This window comes from Gracilinanus agilis, chromosome 2 (genome assembly GCF_016433145.1).
Source record: "Gracilinanus agilis isolate LMUSP501 chromosome 2, AgileGrace, whole genome shotgun sequence".
In the NCBI taxonomy this organism is placed as follows: Eukaryota; Metazoa; Chordata; class Mammalia; order Didelphimorphia; family Didelphidae; genus Gracilinanus; species Gracilinanus agilis.
The window spans coordinates 49,253,916-49,270,019 of NC_058131.1; the positions used below are offsets into that span (position 1 = coordinate 49,253,916).

At 41.8% G+C, this 16,104-nt stretch overlaps 1 protein-coding gene across 1 annotated transcript in view; it reads right to left on the reverse strand.

The window, feature by feature from the left end:
• Positions 1 to 1,646: 1,646 nt before the first annotated feature.
• The window catches only part of SPIRE2 (spire type actin nucleation factor 2), a 35,749-nt gene continuing 21,291 nt past the window's right edge, over positions 1,647 to 16,104 (reverse strand). Inside the window, exons 7-14 of the mRNA XM_044660520.1 lie at positions 12,680 to 12,852; positions 10,312 to 10,531; positions 8,929 to 9,056; positions 5,823 to 5,957; positions 5,616 to 5,683; positions 4,067 to 4,094; positions 2,607 to 2,722; positions 1,647 to 2,178 (exon numbers count right to left, since the gene is read on the reverse strand). Coding sequence (XP_044516455.1) covers positions 1,956 to 2,178; positions 2,607 to 2,722; positions 4,067 to 4,094; positions 5,616 to 5,683; positions 5,823 to 5,957; positions 8,929 to 9,056; positions 10,312 to 10,531; positions 12,680 to 12,852 — 1,091 coding nt within the window. The 3' untranslated portion in view covers positions 1,647 to 1,955. The remainder of the gene's footprint in view (positions 2,179 to 2,606; positions 2,723 to 4,066; positions 4,095 to 5,615; positions 5,684 to 5,822; positions 5,958 to 8,928; positions 9,057 to 10,311; positions 10,532 to 12,679; positions 12,853 to 16,104) is intronic.

Sequence of the window (16,104 nt, forward strand, 5' to 3'; positions counted from 1 at the left end):
TATATTGGGGCTGAACTCTGGGGCTAAATGTGCAGAGACAGCTATCCAACTAAATCCAACTAAATCTTTCTGGGTATACTGACCAAACATTGTATTTCTGGCAGGGAACTAACAAAAGCCATCTGGCTTCAGTTGAGAGAGGGAATCCACTTATTTCTTCATCAAAAAGATAGAGGTGCAAGATGACTGGAAGACAGCATGACCTTGGGGCACACTGCAGCTCTTCTGGACAACTAGGTGGCAAGAGTGAGAGGGAAGACACCAAGAGGTACTATAGTAGCCACAACCAACAGATTCATCCATCTTGTCCATTCTCCAGCAGGGGCGCTGCTGAGCTAGGCTTCCCAAGCCAGCCATTCCTGGTGTTCTCTCCCAGAAGGACTTGTCCCAGATGCCAGTGGAAGGAACTGAATGGTTCTGCTGCATATGTTATACATGTGCAGCTCCAGTGATTGATAGAATCTAAAGAGCATTACTGCATCCCATCCCTCCTGCTGTGTGGCCCTGAAGGGTGACAGGCAAGGGGAGAGGGAGGGTGGATTTTGGTGGCAATAAGGGACAGATGGAGGAGAGGAAGGTGTGAGACATATAAGAGCCTGAATGGAGAGAAAGAACTAAAATTAGAGTTATGGTAAATAAGACTCCAATTTTTGAGCCATGAATATGTAGATATGTGAAGAGACAAAGGAACTATCCTAATTTTAGCACTATGAATGATCGGATGTGCCAGCTTCCCGTGATCTTTTCATTATTGCTGCCTTAGCCATCCTTCCCTATTATAAGCAAAACATACAAAAGGAGGTTGAGCAGGGAGAGATCCTTCTTAAAGAAGTTCTAGAAGCCTTCTGAGCAGGAGAGATGGATATGAACGTGAATGAGAGGAGGCACAAGAAGGGTGAGATAGAACCAATTATTAACCACTCTCCCCTCTGCCTCTAGTCTCTTGTGCATATCTCAATATACCCCCCCCTTCCACCCAAAAAATAGCCCTGAAATAAGTCAAGACCTGCTAGACTCCTGGAACCAGGGACTGCTCTTTTAGCTTCACATAGGAAGGAATCTCAACTGAGCTACAGTTCCTAGTGGAACTCATTCATCACTCTACTAGGGTTCCTCTATACTTTAAAATTCAAGTCTAAGCAAAGTAGGTAGAGGCAGAGAGACAAAGAAGTTTCATCACCCAAGACTTTCGTCTAGGGAACAGAAAACTTTTTCTCTATCAATGATGAGAATAAGGTAATTGAGGAAATAGCAAAGGGGCAAATCTTTGCCTAATGTCACCTAGTTGTCTGCTAGGGTTGCCGTAGAGTAATCAGAAATCTCAGCTTCAATTTTTTCTGCTCTTATCCTTGATTTATCCTCCCCTCCTAATCAGGACTCAAGAAAATCCATTTCCTCTTCTATCCTCCAAACTAAATAGAGGGCCATATCCTTTTCTTTGGACCTTCAGAAGAGTCCTAGAAATCAGCCTCTGCCTCAGAGATGCCTGGGAGGGGGGAATCCCAAGTGCCTCTAGGTGAGCTCCGATCCCAAAAGAACTCTTAGGTCCCGGTAAACAATGTATATAAATATATAGACTGTGAATATATTATATAAATGTATCTATATATGTATATATGTACATGCACAACTCAGAGGGCAATTCATTCACCCAAGAAGTGGTGGCAAGTGGGGGAGCTGTGCTGAGGGGGAAAGGCTATGAGCATGGTTTCTTATGACTGGACCCCATTCCAGTTTGACCCAAGAGACGAAATTTGGGCCCCAGAAAAGTACCACTGAAAGCTTGATGACAAGGTCAGGGCAGTGTTGGAGAGACATGTCTCTCCTCCTCTTCCTTTTTCCTCTGCCTCCTCCTTATCATAGAGCCCAGGGGGAGTGCTTGTGGAACTCAGGCCTGCTAGTCACCAGGACTGAGAATCTGAGTAAGGGGCTGAGAGGAAAAATGGAAAAGTTCATCACTTGTCCCAGGCAGTCCTGGTGTTAGGGATGTAGAGAGACTGAGTCTGGCGGCCCCTCCGGGGCGTGGTATTGAGGACGTCCACACTCTTTCGGCTGGAACAGACGACATCCACTACAAAGCCAGTACAGTCACTACAGACGTCCTTCAGGATGCAACCATGGGCGTAGATGTGAGGGAATTCTTCTTCTACACTTCGCCATTTTGTCCCCTGCAGGGATCTGTGGTAATGGAAGCAGGGTAGAAGGGAAGGGGAGATTTGAGTGGACTTTTTGGAAAGAGGAATAAGGTGTCAATTTAGGAGAATTAGAACAGCCTGAGAACAAGAACAGACAAGGGATTAGATCTTCTCCAATCTAAGAAATGTCTGCTCTATCCCATCTTTTTGGAATCAGTCTAGAAAAGTTCACCCAAGAAATAGTTGCTTAGCAGTGCTTGGCCAATTTCTCAAAGTTTCTAGGCTTCGCTAGCAACCAAAGGTGACTTTCATCTTTAACTGTTGATGTTTCCCAAATTCTATCCCGGTTTTCTGTAGTTCCAATATGACACAAGACACTGATGATTGGGATCAAACAATAACCTTTTCATGCACCCTCCCTGGGGCTAATAAAGGAATTTCACATCAAGGGGATAAAGAGAAAGAACTCACTGGAAGACATCTTTCCTACGAGTCAGCATGGCTTTGGCAGTCACAGCCTTTTGAGGGCTCTCAAAGCCCAAAGTGTAAACGGGAATGTGTGCAAACTTCTTAGAAGGCATCTTTATCTGCAATACAGATAGCAAGAGGGAATAAGTTGAAGAGTTTCTATTCTAATTCTTCGTACAAAATCATTGGCCTGAAAAAAATGCTAGCATAGTATTCTCTTGCTCAAGACTCTTCAGTAGCTCCCCTTTTGTCTCTAAGGATAAAATAAAAACTCAAGTTTGGTATTTCGATCACTTCTCAGTTGGGCTCTTAATTTCTGTTTCCAGTATTATTACATATTTACTTTCTCTCATATATCTTACTCAAACTGGCCTACCTGAATCTCACTGTATTATAACATTCCATACTGCATTTTTATGCTTTTGCACAGGCCAGCCCTCATGCCTGAAATTCATCCCCTTTTCACTTGCTTTTTTTCTTTCCTTTTCTTAAAAAAAAAAAAAAAAAGCAAAACAAAACAACTCTTTATTTCCCATCTTAGAATCAATACTGTGTATCGGTTCCAAGGCAGAAGAGCAGTAAGGACTAGGCAATAGGGGTTAAGTGACTTGTCCAGGGTCACACAACTAGGAAGTATCTAAGACCAGATCTGAACTCAGGACCCTCCCTTCTGCCCTCCAGGCCTGGCTCTCTATCTATTGAGCCACTTAGCTGCCTCCACCCCCCAGATAATATCTATAATAGTTATCATTTATATATTACCTTAATGTTTGCAAAGCGCTTTACTAATATTAGCTGATTTGATCCTTATAATAACACTGAGAGGTAGGTGCTATTAACCTCCATTTTTCAGATAAGAAAACTGAGGTAAGACAGGTTAAATGACTTGTCCCATTAACCACAGTAAGTGTTTGAGGCTGGATTTGAACTCAAGTTTTTTAAAATTCCTATTTATTAGATTCCTATTGAATTCAGTATTTCATCCACTACCCACCAGTCCCCTCTCCCACCCCAGTTAAGTTTGAAGTCCCTACCATCGACCAACACTTGGTATATATATTTTTTAAAACTGCCCCCTGAAGACACTTTAGCAAGACATACATTGCTTTCCCTTTATCACCAGCATGTTTAATTCTACAATAGCCTTTCAACAGTTGTTTTTTTTTTTTGGAGTGGCTGATTAACAAATTTTTGTTTGTTTTTAATGTGATAGCTTCTCCTTTGATGACTCTACTTTGGTCTGGCTTCAAAGGACTTATGGGGAACAAGATGACTTCAAGGTACCTGTACCTTTCAGCTTTCAGATTCAAAGCCTCCTTTCTTGAGGGTGGGACCATCCAAAATGAAGCTAAAACACTGTCCCAATATTTAACCTTGGAGGCCAAGGTGGACTAATCATACCCAACTGATATCAAGGAATGCCTCTGGGAGCCCTACTCAGGATTCAAGTGTGCCACTCTTACCTTTATGCTACAGGAGGTGCAGACAGCTCTGAAATAAAAGAAAGGAGTTTTTAAGAAGACTGTTAAGAATAGTACCATGCCAGCCTCTTCTTCCCAAATTCCCTTTCATCATCTGATCATCTTTCATCTTGTCCACCCCTATTTTCAACTTGGTTTCCATTTCATTGGTATATTATTTTATTTTCAGCATACTTTGTATAAGGTTCTGTTCTCTGCTTGTCCCCAACTCTCCAAAATATCCTTTGGTCCTTTTTAGATGTCCTCCCCTTAGACTACTTCCTCTGAAGCTTTCCCTTTAACCTTTTTATCTCCCCCTAATTACTAATGCTTCTCATTCTGGAAGTGTTCTCTGACCCCAAGAAACAAATCCAGGTCTCTTAAGCTCTTAGCTCTGCTAGAGCTAACAAATTCCTCCATGGTGGAAACTAGGATCCAGTAGGACCCGAAATCCAAGCCTATCAGAGGTCATGGAACCATGAATTTCATGTTGATGAGGCAATTCAAAGCCCCAGGAATTAAAAAATCACTTGCCAGCATTTCTTTATTTGAATATTATTTTGTTTAATTTTTTCCCATGGTTACATGATTCTTCCCCTCTTCATTCCCCCCTTTCCCAGAGTTGACAAAAGCATTTTTAAAAAATTAATTTAATTCTTTAATTTCAGCATTTCCAAGGTAGTAAAAAAGCAGTACTGGTATTTGAATCTTGGTCACGTGACTCTAAATCCAGAGATATTTCCAATACTATATTTTTCTGTTCATTAATCTTTATGTCTCTTTCTCACTTTCTTGGTATCTATCTCTTGAGACAAAGAAAATTAAGTGACTTTCCCAAGGTCTTTTTTTTTCAACCCTTACTTTCTATTTTATTTTAGTGACTACGTATTGGTTCCAATTTTATTTTATTGTATTTTATGGTATTGTGTTGTATTTCTGTTGTATTGTATTGACTGTGTATTGGTTCCAAGGCAGAAGAGTGATAAGGGCTGGCCAATGGGGGTTAAGTGACTTGTCTAGGGTTCACCCAGCTAGGAAGTGTGTCTGAGTTCAGATTTGAACCCAGGACTGACTTCTCAATCTATTTGAGCCAGCTAGGCTTGTCCTTTTTCCTAAGATCTTAATGAATTCCCAAACAAGGACAGTTCTCAAAGTCTTAAATCCCAGACAGATTCCGATCTTGGGATACAGTGGAATGATGAATGAATCTTGAAGTCAGAAGACCTGAGTTGAAATCTAACTTCTTACTTGCATGACAGTAGTCTGGTCATTTAGTCCTCTAAGGCTGCAGGCTCTTCATGTATAAAATTCAGAGTCTGGAGTAGATGACAAATGGCTAATATAACAACAAACAGTTATATGCCATTTTGAGTTTGGTTTTTGGTTTTTGCAAAGTTCTTTCTTTATAGCTGCCATGCTGCATTGTGAAGTAGGCAGGTCATCTCTCAGGTCCCTTCTTTCCAACTCTAAATCTATGGTTTCACAGATGCACAGACCCCCCCGCTCCCCTTTTCTGTACCCAGGGCCAATCAATATGCTCATCAAGGCTCACCTTTTACAAAAGAGACAAGTAGCTGGCCAGGAAAACAGGGGGAACTTGGTTCTACAGCAGCAACAGACCTGCAAGTTTTTTTTAAAAAAAAAAAGGGAGGTTGGTGAAGGTTAATTAAGCCTGAACCCCACCCTGCCCTGCTTTGGGGTCTGCTCAGCAAAAGGAGGGCAAATGAAGCTTTGAAGATCAGGCCAGAGCACATCTTACCTTCCCTTTCTTCAGGCTGTTATAAAGCTCTTTATTCTGTAAGAACTTCTCCATCTCAGCCTTTACCAGTACCCGGCGTACATTGATCACCTCTTCTACAGTCAGAGCTAGGCTCTCCACTGGATGGCTGAATTCCTGGAGGTGGGAAGGGAAAAGGTGGCTTAAATAGCTCAATGCCTTTGGCATGGAACTGTGATTTTTCATCTTCCCAGGAGGGTTAAACAAGGTCTCTCTCTTCTGCTATTATATCTATTTTCGACAAGGATGATGCTAGGCTTCTTTCCAAATATCATTTTTATGGTGTCCTTCTCCTACCTGAGAACCTAAATATGGGTTCCTATTACTAGAGCTGAAACTTTTACACCTCCCTGCTTTTATTCTAGGAAGAGTAGAGTTAGTAGCTCTAGTTAGAGCCTAAATGCCTAGGAATCAAATGAACTTTTCAAGTGAAAAGGGGAAAAAAAGAAACAACATTGGGGAGAGGATGAGAAATTCAGGGTGGAACTCGAATGAGGATCACAGAAGATGAAAAAGGATATTGAAAGAACTTCTGAAAAGGTTCAAATGGGGGGTGATTGTAGCTTGGCCTTAGTAGCTCCTGGGGAATATAGAGAACAGGTAGAATCCCTTTATTCGGAGTTTAGTTTTATAATAAAAACTGTTGGGATAATTAGACCTCTACGTTCCTCAATAGAAACCTGCAATCTTTTATCTTATTTTGCTCAATAAAGTTTCAAAAGGTTACAAGGCCCTAAAACTCTTAACATTTTTTTTGTAAAAGCTAGAGATTTATTGTTATTTTGTGATTAATAAATTGTCAAATTGGCTATGACACTTTCCCACAACTAAATACCACCATTCACCAGTCACCAGTACAGAAGTTTAACATTTTAATACTGATGTCCTAACACTATTTTATTTAACCTTTTGGGGAGTAGCAGCCTCTGACTTCATCCTCAAAGAAACACTCTTTTTTGGTTGTTGGTCATGTTATCAGTTTTTGTCAGCAAATAAAAGGATTCTTTTTATTATTTTTTTAATATAATTTTTAAAAAAGATTTTCCCATGGTTCCATGATTCACGTTCTCTTCCTCCCCTCTTCCCTCCCCACTCCTGGAGCGGAGAAGCAATTCCACTGGGTTATACATTTTTTAAGGGATGCTTATTATTAAAAAAAAATTTAATCTTGCCACCTCATCCTCCACCCTCCTCCTCTCTTCCTTCCTTCTCCTCTTCCCTTGCTTTTCCAGGAAAGCAAGATAAGAAGCTCATTCTTAGGAATCTCAATAAAATTCTCAAATAATATGGGATAAGAAAACTGAAGAACCACTAGATGGGGCTCTAATGCTGCACTCACCAAGTGGTGAGGTCAGCAGGTGTAGGATTTTGCTGATTGTAGAATACAATAAAATACCATCATGGGGCAAGCTTTAGGTGGCCCTTCCTATCTATGTGACCCTGGACAAGTCACTTGACCACAACTGCCTAAGCTCTTACCACTCTTCTGCACTAGAACTGATACTTAGCATTCATTCTAAGGACAAAAGGCAAGGGTTTAAAAAAACAACATGCAGAAGTAGAACAGAGTGTACTTTTGGAGTCTGGAGGTAAGATTTCATGCCAAAGAGTGGAGGTCACAATGATCTGTTGCTCGGGATTTATTGATCTTTGATGAATCAAGTCCCAAACTGCTTATCTCAACATTCAAAGCTCTCAGAACCTGTTCTCACTTGCTACCACAAGCCAATATATTACATTTTGTTCCAGATAAGTCAGTTCTCATTGTCCCTTTTGTCCATCCTGTTTCCCCTATCACAAATGACTTCCTTTTTCTTTTCAGTCTCTCCAAAGCCTACAAATCCTTTAGTAGGGCCCATCTCAGATTCCATCTGCTCCATAAATCTTCCTAATAATACTAGCCATTGCCAATGGATGACTTCCATTATTATAAATGAAAATTTACTGTCGATTGCATATTTTACCTCGCCCTGGTTTAATGATCAGCTCTGTGCTAATGACTCCCAGATGTATAGACCCAGTGCCAAACCATCACTTGTCAAGCGGGCACTTTGATCTGGACGTCCTGGATGGAGGCACCCCAAACAAAATAACCAAGGCTAAATTCATTAGATTTCCCCCCAAACTTACTCTTCTTTTGAATTTCCTTATTTCTGTTATCAAGGGCACACAATCATCTTCTCCAGGGCTCCATTCTTGCTTACCCCACTTATCTCATCAGTTGCTAAGACTTGGGATACAGTGGCAGGGTGGGAACTAGAACTCAAGTCTCCTAATTCTTCTGGCTCAGTGGTTTTCCCCACTAATACATCAGACGGTTTAGCGAGACAGTTCATCTCAAGTAATGCATTTGATTGCTGGCTAACAAGTGTCTACCTGGATAGAAGACCCACAAGACTCACCAAGCAGAAAGGTAAGGAGGAAGAAGCAGGAATAAGAACAGATTTCCTGGTATACCACAAATGCCAGCTGAGCACCAGATTACTGTGCCCTATTATTCTGACCTCACCAACGCTCTGATTATCTAAATAGCAGCCCCAAATCTGCCTAGCAGATGGCAGGCAGCAAAGGCTCTGCCCATAGGGTAAGGTTGGAGGTGTGAGATGAGCCAAGACCTTCTGTGTTATTCATACAGCAAGGACTGTGACATACATGGGCCCAGAACTTTCCCCAACCACCCACAGTCCACTGCTGGCATGTTTGAGACTGTACTCAAACATATAAGAAAAGCACTTAGGAAATGATCATTATATTATTCTTCTTCACCATATAAAGAAAAACCAGCCTTAACAGTATATAGCACTTTCAGGTTTGCAGAGCACTTTACAAATATTATCTGTCTCATTCAATCCTCATATAATAACTTTGGAGGATAGGTATTATTATTATTATTATTATTTTGCAGATGATGTAACTGAGGCAAACAAAGGTGAAGTGACTTGCCCCATAGTCACGCACAGTTAAGAAGTTTCTGAAAGTGGAATTTGAATTCAGGATCTGCCTAACCTAAGTGACTTAGCTGCCTCCAAGCTACAAACAGAGAGACTTTTTGCATCCCCAGCCATCAGAATGGTTAACAGCTACTCACCAGCCACAGGTGTTTAGAGTGACTGTCCAGGGCTGAACTGCCCTCTGGTCTTTCCTCTATAGAGCCAAGGGAGCTGTGGGCAGGGGAAGTGGATTCCATCAGGGCCTGGTAGTTAAGGGGAAATGAGCCTAGAAGATAAAGAGAAAAGATCTGGTAAGTGTGCACAAACAGGAAGAATCATCCCTGGTTAACAGGTCTGAAGGCCCAATATGAAAATATGTTTTGCATGATAATACATGATAATACAATGAAAGATAATAATATAACCCAGATCTAATCCCCTGCCAGCACTGGGAGGGGGAAGGGAAGAGAGGGAGAGAGATAAATTTGATCCTACGACTTAGGAAAACTTGTGTGGAAATAATTTATTACGTGGAATTGGTAAAAAATAAAAACACTGAAATTAAAAAAAAAAAAAAACCAGGACAGAAGCCCTTCTTGCCTCAGGCTCAGATTAGACTCCATGTGTCCCAGGGTTTCTGTCTCTCCCAATCAATCAATCAATAAACTATTAAGGTCCTATATTATTATGTGCCAGGCACTGTGCTAAGCTCTGGAGATACAAAAAGAGGTAAAAGACAGACAGTCCCCTGCCTTCAGGAGGGCTTCAATCTAATGGGGGGAGACAACATGCGAACAGAAGATAAAAAAGCAAACTATATCCAGGATAAATAGGAGATAATTAACAGAAGGAAGACACAGGACTTAAGAGGGATTGGGAAAGACTTCAGTGCCCTTGGTCTCCCTTCTAAGTTCCATCTCAACTGAATTTATCTGTAAAAGTTAATTTTTTTTTTACCCTTACCTTCTGTTTTATGAATCAATACTATGTATCGGCTTACCTTCCATCTTAGAATCAATACTGCATATTGGTTCCAAGGCAGAAGAGCAGTATAGGCTAGGGCCCAGTGATTCCCAAAGTGGGCGCCACCGCCCCCTTGTGGGTGCCACAGCAATCCAGGGGAAGCGGTGATAGCCACAAGTGCATTTATCTTTCCTATTAATTGCTATTAAAAATTTTTTTAATTAATTTCCTGGGGCGCTAAGTAATATTTTTTCTGGAAAGGGGGTGGTAGGCCAAAAAAATTTGGGAACCACTGGGCTAGGCAATAGGGGGGTTAAGGGACTTGCCCAGGGTCCCAAAGTTAGATAAATATTAGGATAAATATTATTGTCCCCATTTAACAGATGAAGAAACCAACAGTCATAGGGGGTACAATGACTCGCTCCTGATCACATCGCTAGGCTTCAGTCTGGCCAAGTCCAGGGTTCTTTTTCCACCATATTCTACTGTCTTTATTGGTCAAGGGAGGCTGTGTAGGGACCCTTCCATGGCTCAGGGGAGAATAAAGGGGTAAGAAGAGGAAGAGATGGAGAGCTTACCACGGTTTGTTGAGTCGGTCCTCCATGTGTGCATGCTACCTGAGCGGGGTCGGGATTCCTGCTCCTCCCCTCCTCCCAGGTGTCCAGTGTCGGGCTGGAGGCCCATGGCCATCTCGCTCTGGAGCTGGGCCAAGTCATGTTCCGAGAAGGATCGGTCCCGCTTCAGGGGCAGCAGAGGGCTGCTTGTCCTCTTCATTTCCCCACTTGGAGATTCTTCCTCCTGTTGGGATAACCAGGACCTGCTGATCACCTGCGTGGACACTTGCTAGCTGGACCTCTAGTTCTACGAGGAATTGCTTGGGCAGACAGACATCACTGTCCAGAGGGAATACCTTGCTGCATAACCCAGGACCTCTGTCTCTTGGTTCTCAGCAGAACAGTTTAAGATATAGTGAATTCTAAGAGAAGATACCCAAACCTACTGTCTGGCTGACCCTCAAAACACGGGGGTGGGGGTGGGGCAGACTCTGAAAGGACTGAGCCTCAAAACCTCGGAAGGGCAAATGCCTTAGCAAACAAGCCATCGCTGCTACCTGAGGGGTTAGGGATTCCCCCAAGAAAAGCCTTGAAGGAAACCAACTCAGAGAATTAATTCACATATTAGATTGTGAGTATATTCAAGATGAGGACTCATTAAATGCTGTTCATTCTTGTATCCCCTGCCCCCTCTCCTCCTTTCCACAGTACAAAGAAGGTGACTGATTTTTTTAAAAAGTCAAGTTCAAGAAAAAGCCCTATAGTTATCAAATCAGTTATAATAATAATAATAATAGCTAGCATTTATTAAGCATCTACTCTGTGCCAGGTTATGTGCAAAGCATTTTTCAAATATTATTTCATTGTCCTCATATATCAGTTTTGGGAGATGGGTGCTATTATTATATCTCCATTTTACAGTCAAGGATACTGAGGCAAACAGAGATTAAGTGACTTGTCCAAGGTCACACAGCTACTAAGTATCTGAGACCAGGTTTGAACTTGGGTCTTCCTGACTCAGACCAAGTGCACTATCCACTGTACCATCTACCTGCCTATAAACCTACTCACTATGTAAAATAGAGTCAGAGAGGCAAGCTAGGTGGCTTAGTGGATTAGAGAGGATAGAGAGCCAGGCTTGGAAATGGGAGATCCTGGGTTCAAATCTAGATTCTTGACACTTCCTATCTGTGTAATTCTGGGCAAGCCACTTCACCCCTCCATTGTCCAGCCCTTATCATTCTTCTGCCTTGGAACCAATCCTTAGTATTGATTCTAAGACATAGAATAAGGACTTTTAAAAAATAGAGTCAATATAGTATCCTTTTTACAGATGGGGAAACCAAGGTTTAGGGAAATTAGGTGAAATGACAGGGCCAGTACATCCAGAATCAGAATTAGAATTTAGTTTGTTTTTTTTTTTTTTACAACAAATCAAGTGATCTTTTCATTTTTGATTGTTTTGATCAAGTTCTAAAAAGTCTGAAGCAGAAGAGTAGGTGGGGCTTATTTTCTTAATAGGGACTTTTCTGATGGCCAAAAGTGCTCTTCTTTAGAGTCTCTGCCTACTGTATTTTCTTCCTTGGGACACAACATCTTGAAGTCAAAAATGGTGGTTTCCCAGGGCTGGGTAAGAGGGATGTTCTAGTCTCACAGAAGTTAGTTAGGGGGGAATTTAGAGATCATTACCCAGTCCAACTCCCTGGGTTGACAGATGAGGAAATAGAACTAGAGAGACGAGGTAACAGAGGCTGTAAGTCAGAGTCTTCCGCCTCCATAGTCAAGATTCTGTCTTTCATAACACACCCCTGGGTCTAGGTGATATGAATGCATTTAGGGGCCAGTGTGGCCAACGGCCTCATAGCTACAAAGTAGAATTTGAACAAGCCATAACCCCAAGACATCGAGTCACCTCTAAATGTCTTTTGTGAGGGGTTTGACCACTCTACCTGCCTTTTTGGAAAAGATTTGTCCTCCAGAGGGATAGGAAAAGATGATTAATAGTAATAAAGAATAGTCAGTACTTACATAACACTTTTAAGCACTGTACAAATAACATTTCTTTTTTTTTTTTTTCCCATAGCAACCCTGGGAGTTTATCAACCCCATTTTACAGATGGGGAAACTTAAAGGAGACAGGGAATCAAGTGACTTGCCTAAGGTCACACAGCTAATGGGATCTAAATCAGATTACTAAATTTAGTTCTTTCCTGGGCTCAAAGGGCTCTATCCACTGTGCCACCTAATGAGATCTCCCAGTTGACAGCCCTGTTCCACCTCCCCTCCATTGAAATGCTCACTTAACTTCCCAACTCCATCCTAAAAAAACGACATCCCTGCCTTTCGTCTGCTTTTTCTCTGATCTTTTCAACAAAATCCCATTGGTTCTGACCTCAGAAACATTCATCTCTTCCATCTCTGCTAAGGTGGGGGCTTTAAGCAGGACCCGTGGCCGAGCTGGACGCTGAGAGGTGCTCCCAGCACCCGAGACGGACAAGTTGATGCAGGAAGTGGACTTCACATCACTGGAGCAGGCATTGAAGATACAGGGTAGGGACCCAAAACCTTCAAGGACAAAATCAAGAAGGAAGTGAGGAGAAGGAGGCAGAAGGCTCCAAGCAGACTTATTGGACACTTTGGAGGTTGAAGCAGGAAGGACGTTAGTGGACTTCCATCAATCGGGTTGGTATTCTCCCAGCTCTAGGAGAAATTCAGGCTATGAGTTAGCCTCCCGGAGGTGCCCACACTTAATCCCTGCCCCTGGAGAAGGAGGACCAGGCAGCTGGATCTCTTGAGCTGAGGACTTCTGAGCAATAGTAGAGGCTCTGGCTGATTGAGCCCCCGCACTGTCTAGCAGATATGGTGAGCCCCAAGACCTCGGCTGGGACATCGGGGTATCTCAGGAGAGGCAAAATTGGCCCCCCCAATAGGGACAAACAGATCAGAAATAGAACAATCAACAGCAGGATCAGACCAGTGAGTGGTCCCTGAACTCTCAGCCTGGGTAAGACAGGAGGATCCAGCCTGGCCACCTTCCCAACCCCACCCAAAAAAGAAGAAACTCAGAGAATCCGGAGGAAAGAAACAAACTGACTGTTCTAAGACTCATGTTTTAAAGACAGAGCGGAGCACAGAGGGCTTTGGATTCTATTCATTTATTACCATTTATTTATTATAAAATATTATAAAATAGCATTTATTACCAGGGACAATGCTGCTAACACAGACACAAACATTAAAGTCCCCCCAAAGCTCACATTCTTCTGGAGGAGAGGAGAGAGAAATAGGGACAAAAGTAAATACAAAATATATGGAATTATTTTGTGGGGAGTAAGGGAAGGAACCAGAAAAGATCTCAGGAGGAAGTAACACCAAAGTCAGCCTTGAAGGAAGCTAGGGATTCTACAATCGATGTAAGGAGCTGGCATGAGGAACAGCTCATGCAAAATCATGGAGGTAAGAAATAGAAAACATTTATTTGCCCGTGTACCATCGGCTAACTCTAGTTGTTTGCTCACCCTTTGTGGATGGGGCCATGTACGTTCTAATATATATGTACACGAATCCATTTAGGAATATGCTGGATCTCTCAGCTTCTCCTCCACCATTTATATTTCAAACCCTTTGAGGTCTAGGGCCATATTTCCTTCTCTAGTAACCATTTCTTTTTATTTCTCCAGCACTTTATGTATCTGGATATAAATATCAATATATTGAAATACTTAAAGGGCTGTATAAATTGGATAGGATCATTCTAGAGCACTTAACATCCATTATGTCACTTGACAGAGGGTTAAGTAACTTGCTCAAGGTCACATAGAGACCAAGAACTTGGCTTTAATTCCAACTGGGCCATCGATTCCTTGCTTAGTGCAAGGTTTTAAAAACAGTCTCCTCTGGAGGCTGAAAAGTTTTGAGATTGTATTTGTACCTCTCTCCCTTGGATCATTGACTCAGAGCTTTAAGGAGCATTAGAAGTCATCTAATCAAAGCCTATCGTTTTCAGATGAGGAAACTGAGGTCTACAGAGATGAAGTGGCCTGCTCCCAAGGTCTTTACAGGTTGAAGTCAAGATTCGAATCAGAATCTAGAACACTGGGGCAACCTAGAGTTGGAAGGAACTGGGTTCAAATGTGGCCTCAGTTACTTCTCTTAGCTGTGTGTTCCTGGGCAAGTCACTTAACCCCCATTGCCTAGACCTTACCACTCTTCTGTCTTAGAATTGATGAGATAGAAGGCAAGAGTTTTAAAAAAATATCCATAAGGGGGCAGCTGGGTAGCTCAGTGGATTGAGAGCCAGGCCTAGAGACGGGAGGTCCTAGGTTCAAATGTGACCTCAGATACTTCCCAGCTGTGTGACCCTGGGCAAGTCACTTGACCCCCATTGCCTAGCTCTTACCACTCTTCTGCCTTAGAGCCAATACACAGTATTGATTCTAAGATGGAAGGTAAGAATTTAAAAAATGATAATAATGAAATTAAAAAATATCTGTAAAACTTCATTACTACACCTGATACCAAGTGTTAATTTGTATTCTAGTGATTTGTGTATGTAACATATCTCCTTTCTACTAGACCATAAATTCTAGGAGAAGAATGACAATGTTTTATGACTGACAGGGATACTAGTAAATATTTAACAACCACCTCTCTGAAATGAATGACACATTAAAAAAAACAAAAACACAAGCCCTTCTCTTCTGTCTTAGAATCAATACTGAGTATTGGTTCCAAGACAGAAAATTGGTAAAGGCTAAGCAACTGGGATTAAATGACTTTTTTTTTAACCCCTTAAATTCTGTGTATTGGCTCCTTGGTGGAAGAGTGGGAAGGGTGGGCAATGGGGGTCAAGTGACTTGCCCAGGGTCACATAGCTGGGAAGTGTCTGAGGCCAGATTTGAACCTAGGACCTCCCGTCTCTAGGCCTGACTCTCTATCCACTGAGCTACCTAGCTGCCCCTCCAAATGACTTTTTAACAAAGGTAGGAATTCAGATTTGAACCCAGGACCCTCCCATCTTCAGGCCTGACTCTCAGTCCACTGAACCACCTAGCTGTCTTATACTAAAGTTTAATCTGCATTGTTAACATTTTCTCTCTATCATTTTCTAAAGTCTAAGCAATCAACAAAACAGTAACTCAAAGCCAGATTTGCAGCCATTGTGGCAATTTTCAAGTTATAAATGTCCACACTGAAAATTTAACAATGGGCACTTGCTCCCATCCATCCCTGGTTTTATCTAAATTTTCTATCTCCCAAATGTTGCTTAATAAATATTTGTTGAATAGGATTTAGAAGTGAAGCTGGACTCATCTGTTTAAGATTTTAAGGTAGAAAGAAACATTTCAGAAAGACTAAGATTTGCTTAAAGGCTACATTACCTCCTATCTAGAAGAGCCAGAATTCAAACACAGGTCCTCTGGCTCCAAATTCAGTGCTTTTTAAAACACTTATGCCATTGCTATTTTTCCCCCCCAATAAAACTTTTGTCACACACACAAGCTTCTATACTTGCTTCTCAACTTAAACTATTCTTTCCAGGCGTTACCAAAGACCTTGCTATTGCCTTTTCTCAGTTCTCATCCTTCTCGTTCTCTCTGTAGCATTACCTTATTATACCCACTTCCTTAGTAGAAAATCTCATCTTCTCTACAGGCAGCCTTTCCTAACCTTCTCTTAATTCGAATTCCTTCCCCTTCTTAATTATTTCCTACTTATCCTGTAGGTAACTTGTTTTTACATATTGGTTTACATATTTTTACATATTGGTTTACACATTGGTGTCTGAGGTCAGATTTGAACCCAAGTCCTCCAGAC